The sequence below is a fragment of the Pezoporus flaviventris genome, unplaced genomic scaffold, assembly GCF_033815535.1.
Source record: "Pezoporus flaviventris isolate CSIRO_AGI_PZ_B2104156 unplaced genomic scaffold, CSIRO_AGI_Pfla_v1 ptg000036l, whole genome shotgun sequence".
Taxonomy (NCBI): Eukaryota; Metazoa; Chordata; class Aves; order Psittaciformes; family Psittacidae; genus Pezoporus; species Pezoporus flaviventris.
Genome location: NW_026892584.1, coordinates 32,174,115 through 32,191,379, shown reverse-complemented (window position 1 = coordinate 32,191,379; position 17,265 = coordinate 32,174,115). Strand labels below are relative to the sequence as shown.

The window sequence follows — 17,265 nt, the reverse complement described above, 5'->3', positions numbered from 1 at the left end:
TCTGGAAAAATCTTTTAAGGAGAAGAGGAAAGGAGTGTCATGGTCTTTACAAGGCTAATGATGGATATATCTATCGGTTTGCTTAAATTTCAATCTTTCAAAGGATTCTCCTTTGGAAAATCTGTAAGGAAGTGGCTGAGCACTGTATTAAGCAGCTGTTAAAGTTTACTGTAGATGAGGCATCCTTTCCAACTTGATCTCCAATAACACATCATTGCAAATATTAGTACTGGTGGCACACATGTGAATTGCTGAGTCCAGACTGTGAAGTTCATTCATAGACTTCAGAATCAATCCAGTGATGAAAGAAGTGTGAATCCTTATGAAGTATTTTAAATTTGTATTTATCTCTCGGGTTTTGGTTCAGGTTTGTCTAATACTAACACAATGACAGATATTTTTTTCTTAACAATAGCAAGTGTTTCACAGTGTAGTCTATATTGTCTAAAGCCACCTGAAGTGGGTGTTCTTAACTGTACATTTTTAAAGCACATTTCTGCTTCTGAAGACATTTGTTCGTTATTTAATACCTTACGTGATCTACAACTTGAGACAACGGTATGAGACAACTGGAATGAGAAAATGACAAAATTGTGTGTTCTGTTATTGGTTTTGCTATTGTTCTTACATGTCATAGCAGAAGCTTATTAGTAGCTGGGTCAAAGTCATCTTGCCTTTGTGAAAATGCACACTTAGAGTGTATAATGGGGAGGTTGCACCTTTCAGAAAGATCAGATGTTGTCTATCATTAGGAGAGGTAGGAAGGAAGACCATCAATGTGTTTTGGCAAAGTAATTCTTATGGACCTGATAAAGGTATTCATATTCTGTTTCTATGTAGGCTGCACACTGTGTATGGGTAAGAACTTTTGTAATGAGCCTTGTTTTTGTAATAAGCCCTACACAATGATGTAAGAGAGAGTGGCTTGCCACTGTAAGAATTTACTTAGGTTACTGGGGGGCCTTCTTCTTCCTTTTCCTTCAGGTTTAATTTAGGAGTGTGAGTGATTATAATATAAAAAAAAATAAAGTATCACCCACCTGGGAACTAGTCATATTATCAATGTCCACTAATGACTACAGCAGTTCGTTAGAGTTAGACTGTAACTGAAAAGGAAAAGCAGAGCTGGAAATAAACTATGGAGGCTTAACTGGCTTATTATGTTAGTAACAGTTTATATTTTGGATAGGCACTTTTGATTAGTGTTCTGAACTACTTTTGCCTAAGGTAAGCAAGGAAGGGAATACCTTGTAAAGATGTTTCAGTTTTCAGCTGCCTGCCAGGTTCATGAGCCAGCTTATCTTTCCCGGTTGTTAACTTGTAAAATGAAGAGAACTTGGATGGTTTTCATGTGATAGAAGAAAGCTCTAGAAGGAGGAGGAAAAAAACATTGTTTTGAGTTAACTCTGTGTAAGGCTTGCCTGTAACTGAAGACAGGAAAAGACTGTTTCAACTGTGAAGCAAAACGATGACAAAGACCTGATTATTGAAACTTTTGCATGTGCCTCTGCTGTTGTCTGCTATATGTCCCTACTTCCCTTCTGCCCCGATCTTTGTTTTACTTCATTTCCCCATAAAGGATATGAAAAAAAAAGAATTCGTATCTTTTGGGTCATGTATAAGTTGGTGCAGTTACCCTAGTTTGTAACTTCATTCCCGAGCTAATGAGCTAAGCTGTTTGGACTGAGATCTCTGTGCATGTCTCTTGTTGAATGCCGTAGGTCTGCCCTCAGACATAGTGCATGCACGACAATCAGATTGTTATGGGTGGAGATAAATCACGCTCTGGTCGATTGTCACCTAAAGACTTTTATGGAATACACAGAAATATTTAAGGGATGTTCTTTCAAAGCTTACTACTTTTCATTAGACTTGGACAAAAATTGCTGGCCTCCGTCTTTTGAAGGTTCTGTTGTGGAAAATGAATAAATGGGCATTTATGAGGGTCCCTTAATCACTGGTGACAATAATTAGAGAGGTGGAGAGTATGGAGAAAAGTTATTAAGGAATTAGTCTTTAAAAGCTGCTTGCTAATGAGAAGCATCCTACTCATTGTAATAGAGGAACATCAGAGCATGAAAGGCAATTGAAACAACTGTTTGTATGCTTGATAGGAATCTGCTTGGAAATGAATTGTAAAGGGAGATAATCATTATTGGATCAGCATGATCTGTGGAGAGGAATTAATGGAACTACAAAGAAGACAACAAGATTTTTCTTTATCAAATTCCTATCCTTGGTTACACATAGGGTACATCCTTTTCATAGCTCAGCACTCAAGAAGTGTATTGTTATGCTTGTCCTTGGAAATTATTTGCTGCTTTCGTGCTTGGGATGACACTGAAAAATTAAAGAAACATAAGAAAGTGAACCATATAAAAGCCTTTTTTTTTTTCCAGAAAAAAAAAACCAGAATCAGTCAAGTAAGCCTTTAAAGCAGAGGTTCAGTCTTAATCCCAGAATTTAATTTTAGAGGCAAAAGATGTAGAATTTAATACAATATGGAAAATTGTGCAGAGAGAACTGGTTTATATAACAAATTGACTGACACCTCAAATCCTAGTAGTAAATTTTACTTCCTTTAAAATCTCAAGATAGATATATGAAGATAGCAAAAGAAAACTGCCTTGCATTGGTTTAGGGGGCCTATAAAGATGCTGGGGAGGAACTTTTCGTTATGGACTGTAGTGGTAGGACAAGGGGTAATGGGTTCAAACTTAAACAGGGGAAGTTGAGATTGGATATAAAGAAGAAGTTCTATACTTTGAGGGTGGTGTGGCACTGGAATGGGTTGCCCAGGGAAGCTGTGAATGCTCCATCCCTGGTGGTGCTCAAGACCAGGTTGGACAGAGCCTTGGGTGACATGGTTTAGTGTGAGGTGTCCCTGCCTATGGCAGGGGGGTTGGAACTAGATGATCTTAAAGTCCTTTCCAACCCTAACTATTCCACGATTCTGTGATTCTAATACACTTTAAACATTTTCTTGATATAATTGTTCTTAATTAGCACTCAAGACACCTAATGCATCAGCGAAGTTTGGTACTCACTTGTGTACCAGGGACAATGAGATATGTGAGTACCCTGGCACAGTGAGGACTACCTGTACCTCAGGGGACAGGGAGCTGGCAGCTGTGGACCCCACTGGTGCCAGCCAGGGAGGATAGCTGGCTGGGGGCAGCCAGGGCCATCCTTGAGCCCAGACTATCAGGCATCTCCCCAGGTGAGGCTGAGGCTGGATGGCTGGAGGGACATCAGCCCATGGATCAGACCCCAGCTCAACAGAGCCTGTGGCTGGGCAGGGTAGGGCTGCAGAGAGCTGGAGTCTGCCACTTGTATGGTGTTGTGGGTGCAGGAACTGAGATGGTGAAACCCCAGTAGTTGCTATTTGGTATAAGGGGAATATTATTGATTTTACCCATAGAAAAGAGATACTGTTTTGATCTTATGTTGTGGGGGGATTTCTTGACACCCGATGGAACAAGTTAGCATTCACTGTAGCTTTCTTTGGACTTTGAGTCCTAAATGTTAAGAACTAGGCAGCCCAAGGTAGGCCCATGCCTCATAGACTTTAAATATTGCTGCCTGAATATCAACAGGTGGAACTGATAAAGCCTATTCCAGATTAAGATGGAGTCCAGATTGTACTCTCTTTGGGAATACAGGATTCAGTCATCCCAGTATCACCACATATCCTGGACTTGATGTGGGCTTTGCCTGCAGTCCCATGCAGATTCACCAGATCACATCTTTTTGGTTACAGAGAGACCAGTGTGCTGATACCAAAGGGCCCAAGAGTAAAATGCACATTTATACAATGATGGGGAACCAAATTGAAAAGAGTGACCAGAAATATATGTTTAAAAAACATATAATAATATAAACTCAGCAATACTGAGTACTTGATTTACTTTGGTAGTTTTGTCATTTCCCTCACTCATATCTGCCTATCGGCTTTAGGACACACACATTACTTGAACAGCAAGAAAGACAATTACAGCCCTTTGAGTTATTTGAGGTTATTGCCTTCCCTGAATGGGTGGCATTTCAAAAGATAAATTACCATTGAATAATAATTGCTAATTGAAGAAGAATGCCTTTTGAATTCATAATTAATATTTAAAGAAAGTGCACTTTGCATGTAATTCCCCCTGAGAAGGAAGAAAGAAACAGGAAAGGAGTAAGTTTGCTTTGATGACCTGTTACTTTTGATGATACTTCAAGTATAAAAATACCTGAAACTACTAGTTTAAAATGTCTTAAATGTGGAAAGTTTGCCATCAGAGTGCACTCTGGACTCTAGTTCTTTCTCTGCTCCAAGACAACCTGAGGATGCAGATCTTCAGGTCATGCAAAAAAGCCTACCTGTAGTTTCATGGATGGGAAAACGTTGTAAAATTTCATGGTCTGTGCGAACTGGGAGAGTCTTGCCACTGATAGTCTTGCTGTTGGACAATCTTCATCTAGCAGGATACTTCTGTGTAGGTGGACTTGTGGCGGTCGTAGTAAGGCATCCTTTACTCATCCCATGACCTGAAACTGCATATTTAAGTGCTGCTAACTGTAGGGCTGCTCTCTTAATGCTCCCTTTCTGTCCTCCATGATGTATGCAAAACATTATATATTAAGACCTAGCATTGCGAGAGTTGGATATTTATAATGAATGATGTCAGTCAAGCTTTAAAGAAAAAATGAATTTGTACTGGATGAAAAGGGAGCCTGAGAAGCTCAGAGCTACCTAAGGCAATGGGACACTCCTTAACTTCAGGGGTTAGTGCTTGGCCCTAACAGACTTGCTGAACTGTGTAAACTCAAATGTGATTAAAGTGTTGTAATTAGCAAGCTGACATTCACACACTCAAAGGGAAGGCAGGCAGCATACCTTGGCAAAAGTAACATGACGAGTAGCTAACAGTGTGTCATGGCCTATTTAAACAGGCAACCTGTCTGTTATGCTGATTTACACTCTTCTGGGTAAACAAGTGATCTCTGCACTCACAGTATGCCAGCAACTGGTGCAGAAGCCCTTTCAAAGAGTTTGGTGCTAAACACCTCCTTTCTCTATATCCCTGTTTCTTCAGGTATGGTCAGGTGCTGAGGAGCCCTGGCTTTCTGCCCACATGAAATGCAAACAGCCAAGTCTGTAGCTTGCTCATACTGTAATTTCACAATCAGGTTAGCCTGGCATGTAACAGCATTTATGTTAAAAAAGGCTGTCCTGTACTTATATCTTTAGATATACCTGGCCTTTGTTCTTACTCAGGCCCCTGTTCTCCCACTGAGATCCCTTTTTAATGGGCAACATGATGAATAACTAAAAACTGGGGAGCAGATTAGATGAAACTGGCCTAAGGAAAAAAATGCAGTAGAAGAATATTTATAACAATGAAGTCAATTGGAAATATAGGCAAAAAATGAGTAAGAAAAAGTGCAAAATGGAAAGGGAAGAAAAGAAAAAATGTGATAAATGAGCCACCAGATGGAAGAAGTGTATCATGAAAGCTAGGGATAGAAGAGGTGTCAAGTGGATGTATTTAAATATCAGTGCTAAAATCACAAAAGAATATGAGGTTAAAGAGAATATCAGGAGACAAATTGTAGAGATGAACAGATGAGAAGTGGGGCAATAGTAAAATGGTTAACTTTGCACATCAGCTGTATAGAAAAGGGTGAAATACAAAATCACAGTGACAATTTGTAGATCACAATTCAGAGGCAAAAGAGAAGATTTTGTTATAGAAGATTTTGGTTATAGAACTGGAATGAGAAAAGTCAGAAACTTGCATTGATAGGTGAGGATTCTGTGTTGAACAAAGTCAAAGAAAGAAAGGATGTGAAAGGCAGAACTTTACCTCTCCTGTTGAGCCTTGGCAATAAGTTCACTGAAATAACCAAGGCTAAAGACTGGTGGCAATATTTAGGAGGAGGAGCAAATATCAGAGTGAGAGAGAAAGGGAAGATCTGGCAGTATAACATCAACATGAAGTGAAGTTGGAACAGAAATGGAGAAAGGCTAAGAGCTGGAAATGGTAAATGGCAGAGAGAAGCTTGGTTCCGTTTGCATTAGTTTCATGGAAACTAATAGAAACAGAGGGGAACATTTGGGAAGGAGAGGTTTACTTTGAAAGGCAGTCATTTTTAGCTCCTGTTCCATAGTGAGGTCTGAATTTCTCTCTGACAGGCAATAGATTGCATGAAATTGACAAGTAACTAGACAGTATGTACCAAAGGGCATCTCAAAAATGAACTTGAAGCAACTGAGCTGAATGTGCCAGCTGGTGATGAGAGATTTATTTCTGTGCTTTGGAGGCTGATGTATTTAGCTGTATTTTCCTTTGGACTGTGAAGCTGCAATGAAAAGCAAGCGCGTATTTCTCCATGATACAGTATGGTTCGGTTTTAGAAATCCCCAAGCAAACATTCAGCAGGCTATGTCTGCCTGGTTTGATTCAGTGCTGTGTGAGACATGGGACAGTGCCCAGGAAGCAGTATAGCTACCTCAGCTTCTGTTCTGGATTTTTTTCATTGAAGTACTAGCTGGGAGTCTCTGTACCATGCTGTCTGTAGACATGCAATCTTGCCCAGTGTGGCAACTGGGAATTCCTAGCTGATTGTAAAGTTTTTTCATGATGTTTCCATAGCTATCTTATTCCTTCATTTCAAATGGAATATATATCCTATTTTTTCTTTAGTTAGCATAAAATATAAATAACTTAATCAATGATGAATTGTCTGGGAATTAAGATTCTTGGCTGACTGGCTTCAGTTGACTTCACAAACATTATTTTTATTTACCACCCTTCTTGCTGCCTCTAACATCAGCTGTTCTACTGGGGAATTTTTCCTTTGGCATTTATTACTTTGAGTATGATATTTATGGATCTCTTTGTAGTGTCAGTCTTCTTCTTAATAGTTTTGTATCTTCTGTCATTTGCCTATGCATTGTACCTTTGTTCCACCTTAATAGCTTATAGTTCAGTCATATATTCAGCTCATGTGTGCAGAGGATGCTACTGTAATTTGAGCAGGTATTAAAAAGTTTAAATCTTACCTGTTCCCATGGCCCTAGAAATTTCCCTCTGGAGCCTATACCAGCTTGCATAGGATATGGTAAAGCATGCATAAGGCTGATTTGTTGTCTCTTTCTCTGCAGCATGCTATTGATGCTGATAATGCAGGAGTCAGTCCCATAGGAAATTCCTCTAAAAACAGCAGTCATTGGGACCTTGGAAGTGCCTTTTTCTTTGCTGGAACAGTCATCACAACTATAGGTATGTTTATTGTTTATCTTTTCAAATGCATAGTCACACTGAAACCTGGATAAGAAATTAAATTTGAGGAAGGTGAATAATAAAGAAATGAAGTGGCTGAACTCTGTTTCTCTCAGTTTTCAGAAGGCATGCCTCTAGTATGTATCAAAGGTATTGAGCCTCGGGGTAAATATCAGAAACTGTTCATATAACTACGGTAGAACAGCAATGCTGAACTGAAAACAAGTAACGTTGTAACTAAGGATTTATAATCTGTTCTTGATCTAGGTGCAGGTGGGCTTAATTTTCACTAGAAAGATCAAGAACCAGTACCCAATGAAATGACCATTCTATGGTTGTTGGAAATTCGGATTTGAATATTATTGATGAATTTACCTGTAAGGTAACATTTCTCTGTATTAGATAAAGGGTATATGGAACTGATCCATTTACTTTTCTTGAACCACTAATTTCAGTAAATTCATTATTCAGTGAACCTTATCATCTGTCCCAACTATATATTATGTCCTATATATTTAGCATCTCTGAATGCTGGCCTTATATACACTAAGGTTTTTATGCTTTCCTTAGTGAGCCAGTACCTCTCTTGAAGATTGTTCAAGTATCTGGGATTTCAGAAGATGGTCTGAAGGAAAAAAAATTATAAACTCATAACACTGATGATAAAAATCTCAGAATTATACAGTAGTTGTACAATTGAAAGGTTGATTTCAATGCTGTCATGGTTAGAGGTCAAAAGATCTGATTATTTGGAAACCACTGGCAAATTTAGCTTTTTATTTGCTTTGCCTTTGAGTATTCTTCTGATTTAAATGGTGGATAAAGTGCTTCTCCATGTTACAGCTGTGATGCACACATTGGTGACTGTATAGAAAAATCTGACGATCAAATAACCCTTCAGTAAAGTGTGAGAATCTGACTGAATTCTGCAAAATCTTTATGCAGGTAATAAGTACAAAAAACCCCAACAAACCCAACCTGTGGCAGTTACAAGACTTGCTGTGGTGATTATCTCAAACAGCGGAGTCTGTGCCTTTGGCTCTGCCTTTTCTTTGTTGTTAACGTGAGGATGAAAGAGTGATTGTATAGAGCATACTCCTCCCTGTGTTCCTCTATATACTAAACTACATTATCATGCATTTTTAATGGTAGCATAAAAACAGTGGATAGTGAGAAAGAAAACATTTCTGAATCAAATGTAAGAAAACCCTTCCTTAATATTTGTTTACTCAATAGATCCAAGTGACAAGCTTTTAAATTACTCATTAAAATAAATGCCACCATGTAGGCATAGTTTATGTAGGCATATTCATTGGCATCTGCTATTTAAATAACTTACTGAGAAGAGCTTGGATTTCTGCTCATATTTGCTTTAAGTTCTCCATGAATTAAGTTTTTATAGGCTGCATAAAGTCTATATATTGTGTCTGGGCACGAAAATGATTTTATTTTATCCACCAAAGCCCTGTTGGGTCTTCTCTTAGACTTGGCAGACTACCTGGTCAACTTCAGTCCATTGGCCTGTGGCGCCTGGATTTTCTGGGACTTTTAGGAGAAATATGCGATCACACATACAGCCATAAAAACAGCTGTGGGTTTGTGGGGAGGCAGTGCTCTGTGTCAGCATAGTGCTTTCACTATCCCATGACAGAGAAATATGTCCAATGCCAGTGCTACAAACCTAACAGGATATAGGACCTGGGAGCCCAGCCTTAGTTCCCAATGACTGGGAGGAATTGCTGTAGATGAAGCAGATCTACATCTCTCTCGGTGTGCTGTGTTTCCACTTTATTTCAGCAGTGATTTGTGATTGTGTGATCATTTTTAATATTCAAATAACTATGTGTAATCAGAATACAAATCTCTGTAACATTTTCATAAAGGTAGCTGATCTTAAATAAAAAGGTGCAAATTTTACTTCCACAATTCCTGTTTACTCTCTCTAACACTAACATTTTAACAGAAATACCATGGCTACTGGAATCATGATGCTCTATGTAGATTTGAAAGTTAAATTCACATGGGTAGTGTGGGAAAGCGAAGTGCCTGAGCAAACTGTGGTGTCTACATGTATTTACTGCATACGGCACGTGGAGAGTTGCTTTTCTACCAGTGTCCGATATTTCCAATAATTTATCTGGAGTTACAGGGCTGGGAGTTGAAACCAAATGTGCCTAAACACGCTTGGGCCAAAATGAGAGTTTTTCACTCAGGATAGGCAGCTGAATAATTATGTGTTAGTCAGAACCTGTCATCTGTTCAACAACCTCGGGTTACCCTAACAGAGGGTGTAAGGAAGGCATGTATGCACCTTTATTATGACATCAATACTGATTTATATATATAAGTGGAGTAGGATGTTCAGAGAAAAGGCTTAAAAACTTCCTTGTTGAAAATTATTAAAAAGTGTTATGAAATTGTAGGATCAGAATGGTTTGGGTTGGAAGGGACCTTAAAGTTCATCTTGTTCCAACCCCCCTGCCATGGGCAGGAACACCTTCCATTAGACCAGGTTGCTCAAAGCCCTGTCCAACCTGGCCTTGAACACTTCCAGGAATGGAGCAGCCACAGCTTCTCTGGGCAACCTGTTCCAGTGCCTCACCACCCTTTTTCCTAATGTCTAATCTAAATCTACCCTCTTTCAGTTTGAAGCTGTTCGCCCTTGTCTTATCACTACATGCTCTTGAAAAAGTCCTTCTTCAGCTTTCTTGTAGGTCCTCTTTAGGCACTGGAAGGCTTCTCAAAGATCTCCTGGGGCCTTCTCTTTTCCACGCCGAGCACCCCCAGTTCTCTCAGCCTCTTACAGGAGAGGTGCTCCAGCCCTCTGATCATCTTCGTGCCCCCTCCTCTTGACTTGCTCCAACAAATCCATGTCCTTCTTATGCTGGGGCTCCAGAGCTGGACTCAATACTCCAGGTGGGCTCTCACCTGGAGTAGAGGGGCAGGATCACCTCCCTCAACCTGCTAGTCATGCTTCTTTTGATGCATCCCAGCACATGGTTGGCTTTTTGGGCTGTGAGTGCATACATTTCTGGGACATTTTGACTTTCTTGTCAATGAACACCCCCAAGTCCTTCTCAGGGCTGCTCTCAATCCATTGTCTGCCCAGCCTGTATTTGTGCTTGGGATTTCTCTGACAAAAATATAAACATTAGGATCTTTATTGTCTGAATAAAGAGTTCAAAGGCAGATTTGTGACGCGTGAATACAATTGGGGTAACTAGTCAGTGTTATGAGGGACAGAGTAAATTACGAACTAACCATGGAAAACGAGCCTTGTCAGGTGAATCATACCCCCATCAGGAAGTCGTTGGCACAGTCCAAGAAGAGCAGCAGTGCACAGGCACCAGGCCAGCACAGGGTTTTTTGGGCCATAGTAAGGCAACCTAGATCAGTTAAACAAACAACAACTTTCAATGGGACATGAATCTGTAGAAAACATGGGTAACTGAGGCTACAAGAAGAACTAAATCACAGGGGGTAGCTCGCCTAGGAAATGCCATCATGCCTTGGAAGACTGTAAATAGGAATTACACGTGGAACAAAGGTATACCTGCAGAAGCAGCAGTTTTTCTAAAACCATCAGTTTTCCTAAAAAAGCCATGTATAAGTCCTGAGAACCTGACAATTTTTTCTCTCCTCAGGGTATGGGAACATGGCCCCAAGCACTGTTGGAGGCAAAGTTTTCTGCATCTTGTATGCCATCTTTGGGATTCCACTCTTTGGCTTCTTGCTGGCTGGGATTGGAGACCAACTTGGAACCATCTTTGGGAAGGGTATTGCAAGGGTGGAAAAAGTTTTCAGAGTAAGTTCACTGTCAGTTTTTTGTTTGTGTTGTATAACTTGCTTTTAATTCTGTTGCTATTACCTGCAGTCCTTTTACATGTTCAGCACCATGAAATATTTGCATGTCTAGTTGAGATGATGCTTAATGTCCTTAGGGGCCTCTGCCACTGCCCTGGCAAGTGCTGTTTTGCCAATTTGCTGATGGCTCACTTTAGGGATTCTCTCTTTGAAGCAGAACTTCTAGAAGTGACCTGTGTGATGCGTCCCTTGGAGGCAGAGTAACTGGAGGTAAGTCTTACCAGGGAGGGAAGGAGACGAAGGCTTTTCTGTTGGCACAACAATCTTTTCACCCAGTGCATTTCCTTAAAAGCCTTTTTCTTGCTCCATTTCATTTTCTTCATTCAACAGTATAACTGTGAGCATGGACCTTGTGCCACACAAGGGACAGCTTGCCCCTGGCAACCCTCGGCATAGCTGGAAAGATGAAAGGAAGATTCCTCCCAGAGGAGTTGTCCTTGTGAAATTCTGCTGCCTCTGACACGACCTCTGTGGGGCTCCACCAAATCTACATTAATTAGCAGCACAGATTAGAGCCTAAGAATGCCACATTTAACTATTGCAATGATCAGCCCACACATGCTGTAGGAATTTTAAGAACAATTTGAACTCTATAAATGGGGAAAGAGATCAATCCATATAAAATACTCTTTACCCCCACAATATTAACAGAATATTTCAGCAGAGGAGCTGGACACATGCCACTGCTCACCTTGTAATCCAAAATGTTGGCACAGTTTCAGTGTGCAGATAACCAGGAAAACAATGATTCATTCGTGACTAGGTAAGGCTGGAAGTATTTTCCTACAAAATATTTTGTTTTAAAGCCAGGAACTTTTCATGTTTCATTTTAGGAAAGGGAGGCACTGGCAGAATGATGCTGGTACCCCAAACACCACACATTGACTAGTCTATGCCATCTGTCCTGCAGGAGTAATTATGTTTGGTACAAGAAAATAAACATGAAGCATGTCAGAGATGTAAACCATAGCTTCTCACCCCACAAGCCCTGTCTACTCAGCTCCTGATTATTCCTGTATGTCCCATCTTCAGTAATCTGGGGCAGAACCTGGCTACTAGTCTGCTCCCACAAACATATAAATGTGATTCCCCAGAAAATGGATGTGTCTAGAGTCACCATATCCACTGGTCACAAAGCATTCAGTATTTGGGTTCAGTGGTGAATCAGTTCTCCCAGCTTACCTGAGAAAACCATGTACGCACTCAAAATCTACTTAAAAAGTTGGTAATTCTTATAAATGATTTTCATCTGGCAAAACTTTCCAGACACTGCAGGAATTAAATATTCATTCCAAGGTGTCATAAAACCCTAAAAGTAGCAGTTATCTTACCTGTGTGAGGGAACTTACGAACCACCTGAGACTGTTTCTATAATAAACAGCAGAACAAACCCCATTCTTTTGGCTTGCTCTGTACACACAGAGGCTGCAAGCATCCAAGATAGAAAGGAAAGCACTCCAGAGGCAGAGTACACAGTTACAGAATACAGCTGCTGTCATTATAATGACTAAATATAGGCTAAATTCAGATAGTCTTTATTCAAACCTTGTAACAAGTATTCAGATTCTCACTGGAAGTAGATGGGATGAGCATAACTGACATATCTTCCCTCATCGTGCAGTTTTGTCTACATACATTCAGACTGGGCATAACATGCTTCTGAGGGCACGCCAGGATTTTCTGGCTTCTGAGGTGAAGCAACTGTGAACAGTTCCTGCTTGGTTACTGCTTTCACTCCTCTGGCTTACCCCAAGACACTGAGGATAGGTATGGCAACACAGCTGGCACAGTGCAATACAGGGATGTGAGTGCCAGAGATGTGGATGATAGCAACACTGCATCTCTGAAGCTCATGTCTCAAGAAAATAGACTATGTGCAGAAATACAGTGCCTGTCTAAACAGCTCACACTTCACTGAACTTCATCTATAAATCGATGGGTCCGGATGGAATACACCTGTGGGTGCTGAGGGAACTGGCGGACATCATTGCTGAGCCACTCTCCATCATCTTTGGTAAGTTGTGGGAAACAGGTGAGGTGCCTGAGGATTGGATGATGGCAAATGTCACAGCAGTCTATAAGAAGTGAAAGAAGGAGGACCCGGGTAATTATAGAGCGGTCAGCCTTACCTCTATCCCTGGAAAGGTGATGGAACAACTTATTCTTGACACCATCTCTAGACATATCAAGGATGAGGGGGTCATTAAGAGCAGCCAACATGGCTTTACCAAGGGGAAGTCATGTTTGACCAACCTTATAGCCTTCTATGAGCAAGTAACTAGGTGGATGGATGATGGTAGAGCGGTAGATGTGGTTTTTCTTGATTTCAGTGAGGCATTTGATACTCCCACAGCATCCTCATAGATAAGCTAAGGAAGTGTGGGCTTGATGATCAGGTAGTGAGGTGGATCAAGAACTGGTTGGAAGGAAGAAGGCAGAGAGTTGTGGTCAGTGGGGCAGAATCTAGCTGGAGGTCTGTGACTAGTGGAGTCCCTCAGGGGTCAGTGCTGGGACCAGTGCTGTTTAATATTTTCATCAACGACCTGGATGAGGGAACTGAATGTACCCTCAGCAAGTTTGCTGATGATACTAAACTGGGAGGAGTGGCTGACACACCAGAGGGCTGTGTTGCCATTCAGCGAGACCTGGACAGGCTGGAGAGTTGGGCGGAGAGGAACTTGATGAAATTCAACAAGGGCAAGTGTAGAGTCTTGCATCTGGGGAAGAACAACCCCATGTACCAGTACAGGTTGGGGGCTGACCTGCTGGACAGTAGTGAAGGGGAAAGGGACCTGGGGGTCCTGGTGGATAGGAGGGTGACCATGAGCCAGCAATGTGCCCTTGTGGCCAAGAAGGCCAGTGGCATCCTAGGGTGCATTAGAAAGGGTGTGGTTAGTAGGTCAAGAGAGGTTCTCCTCCCACTCCACTCTGCCTTGGTGAGGCCGCATCTGGAATATTGTGTCCAGTTCTGGGCCCCACAGTTCAAGAAGGACAGGGACCTGCTGGAGAGAGTCCAGCGCAGAGCTACAAAGATGATTAAGGGAATGGAACATCTCTCCTATGAGGAGAGGCTGAGGGAGCTGGGACTCCTTAGCTTGGAGAAGGGGAGACTGAGGGGTGACCTCATCAATGTTTACAAATATGTAAAGGGTGAGTGTCAGGATGATGGAGCTAGGTTTTTGTCAGTGATGTCCAGTGATAGGACAAGGGGCAATGGGTGTAAACTGGAGCACAGGAGGTTCCATGTGAACATCAGGAAAAATTTCTTTACTGTGAGAGTGACAGATCACTGGAACAGGCTGCCCAGGGGGGTTGTGGAGTCTCCTACGTTGGAGATATTCAAGGCCTGCCTGGACAAGTTCCTGTGTGATGTACTCTAGGTTACCCTGCTCTTGCAGGAGGGTTGGACTAGATGATCTTTTGAGGTACCTTCCAACCCTTAGGATTCTGTGATTCTGTGAACCAGGGACTTGTAAGAACAGTCACATCTGCTACCTGTCTTTCAGCTTAGAGAACCTATTTACCTCTAGATTTAAGAGATATGTAATGAAAATGATGCACATTTATTTATTTATTTATTTTTATTTTTTTTTCCCCTGGAAGGTGGCAATACGCATTACCTTGAAAGAGTCTTAGGAAAAGTAGCTCTTAGTTTGAAGATGGGTCTGGGGCTGTGGCAGGGTTTAGAGAAGTCCCACTGAACTGGTGGAAAGCTTTCTTTACTCAACTGTCAAAGCCTTATCTTTCCTTAACTTTTTTGTTTGACTTTCTGAATACATCAGACCTACCCTAGCTACTCTTCCTCTTAGAGATTCCACTTCTTTTTAGGGATTTTTGGCTTCTCTGATTTCATTACTGTACAAGTGTCAGTATCGTCTTTATAAATTCCATATCTGAAAATGGATGGAAAACAAATTCTGGGAAAGAAACTTTGTACAGAAGAGTAACTGTGCAGAGGATGAACACTAAAAATAGTATTTTTTCTTTGTCTCCCCTCTGTCTATCCATGTATTCTATTATCTCTTTCCTTGTTCTCCCTCCTCCTTTCCCTTGGCTCACATCAAACCTGTACCAGACTCCAGTGCGGGACTGGTGTATGAGTTCTCAGCAAAAAATCCTTTTGAGGTTTCCTTAAAGTACCATCTTTATTTCTTCTTTCCATAGGGTAATGAAATAGCCCAGGGATCCCAACTGCTTCATGCCAGGCAGCTCCCACCCTGCATATTCTCTTCCAGCCCCCTATCAGCATCAGTTTTGGCAGCTGAATCAAACTTTCAGATGAGATTATTCCCAAAGCCAGAAATTTAAATCCATATCACTGCCTAGGTAAACTAGTGAAATCATTCTGGATCTGCACTCTTGTTACTGAACTCAAAATCTGGTACATGGTTAATAGGTAAATGGGTTACAATCTAAGTGATACGTTAGCTAGTAAGGTCCTATTTGTAATTCTGAATATACCGCCGGACACCTGCATTTCTGAGCAGATTAAGTTAATGGAAGATTGATAGAAATGTTTCCTCTACACTTCCTGGCATCTAATCAAAATAAACCAAAAGCCAACATAACCTCTTTTTATTTCCTTTTATTGTTTTTCATTATTAGCCATCATCAGTGTGTATTACATCAGCTGCTAAAAACTCGCTGAGGAAATTAACACCCTGACTTTTCTTTTTAAATGTAGTATTATTCATTGTGTTTTTCTGTAAGGAAAAAAGCTATAATTTAACAACAACAACAAAAAAAAGATAAATCACTCAAGAACTTCCACAGGGGAACTGTCCAGGGCAATGATCAATCTGCCACCTGCTGGCATGCTGTCTCTGGACAGAGCTCTCAGAATGGGTGTGAAACTCAACCTACTGGTGCATACAGCATTATTCCAAAATGATACAAGATTCATGAGTGTAATTTCAGTGTTCAGAGCTCAGCCTTACAATTTTCTGGGTCACTTTCACCACAGAAAAAAATGGTTGAGAAATATAAAAAGTTACCCACTAGAAAGAAATCCTTTATTTCCATAATCTAGTAAGAATTTCTTTCTTTTGCAGTAAAGACAGATCTAATTATGTTCTGTTATTGGTTTTTAGTACTTTGATACCGTAGAAGCCAGCCAGGAACAGAACCCCAGTGTACAAAAATTCTGTCAAACACTGATTTGTAAACAGTGCTTTTAAATGGCCAGGAAAATACGTAGTCAGAGAAAAGCACATGATAGTATCAAATAGCAGGCTGGTTGTGAAGCAGAACGTTTTGGAGGGAAGAAGCCAGATGGAAATTAAAAACAAAGGGAGGCTGAAAGGTTGGAAGAAAAACAGAAATTAAGTAAAGCTGATGCAAAGACACTGCTGAAAGAATGGGGAAGTAGGAGCAAATAAACACTTGCCCAGGAGGACTACAAGGATGTCATGAGGTTATGCAGGGAGAAAATTAGAAGGGCAAAAGCCCAACTAGAACTTAATATCACTACTGCTTTCAAAGACAATTAAAAATATTCCTATAAATACATTAGAAACAAAAGAAGGGCTAAGGAGAATCTCCATCCTTTATTGGATTCAGGGGAAACATGGTGACAAAGGATGAGAAAAAGGCTGAGGCATTTAATGCCTCTTTGCCTCAGTATTTAATAGTAAGACTAGTTGTTCTCTGGGTATCCAGCTCTCTGAACTGGAAGACAAGGATGGTGAGCAGAATGAAGCCTCCATAATCCAAGGGGAAAAGGTTAGTGACGTGCTACATATTTCAAGTAGGTATGCACCTGAATGTACATTTCAAATCTGAGCATCCTGAAATTTAGGGGTGAATTAAAACAAAACCTAGATATAGATTTGAGTTTTGCAGTTAGTTAACACCAAATTTATGGATACATATGTAGACAAATACTAACTAATACACAGAAAGAGCTGTGTAATCCTTCCTAATCCTGATAAAGCATATTTGGCTAAAAATGGACTTTAGAACATTAGAATTATAAGAAAATCTAGATACACTTTGGTGCATGCCAGCAATACCTTACAAATCTATTGAGCATTTTAATTTTCAGTTCTTCTTCTTTAAATCCAAAGACATCTTTTTGTAAGTTAGCTGATGAGAAAAGTGAGATCAAGGAATGCATGTGGAGTAAGAATCCAGA

General features: G+C 40.6%; 1 protein-coding gene across 4 annotated transcripts in view; it reads left to right on the top strand.

The window, feature by feature from the left end:
* The window catches only part of KCNK10 (potassium two pore domain channel subfamily K member 10), an 85,521-nt gene that overhangs the window by 50,197 nt on the left and 18,059 nt on the right, over positions 1 to 17,265 (top strand). For all 4 annotated transcript variants that reach the window (XM_061463765.1, XM_061463764.1, XM_061463761.1 and 1 more), the window contains 2 exons: positions 7,151 to 7,268; positions 10,913 to 11,073. In XM_061463765.1, the coding sequence (XP_061319749.1) occupies positions 7,151 to 7,268; positions 10,913 to 11,073 (279 nt within the window). The remainder of the gene's footprint in view (positions 1 to 7,150; positions 7,269 to 10,912; positions 11,074 to 17,265) is intronic.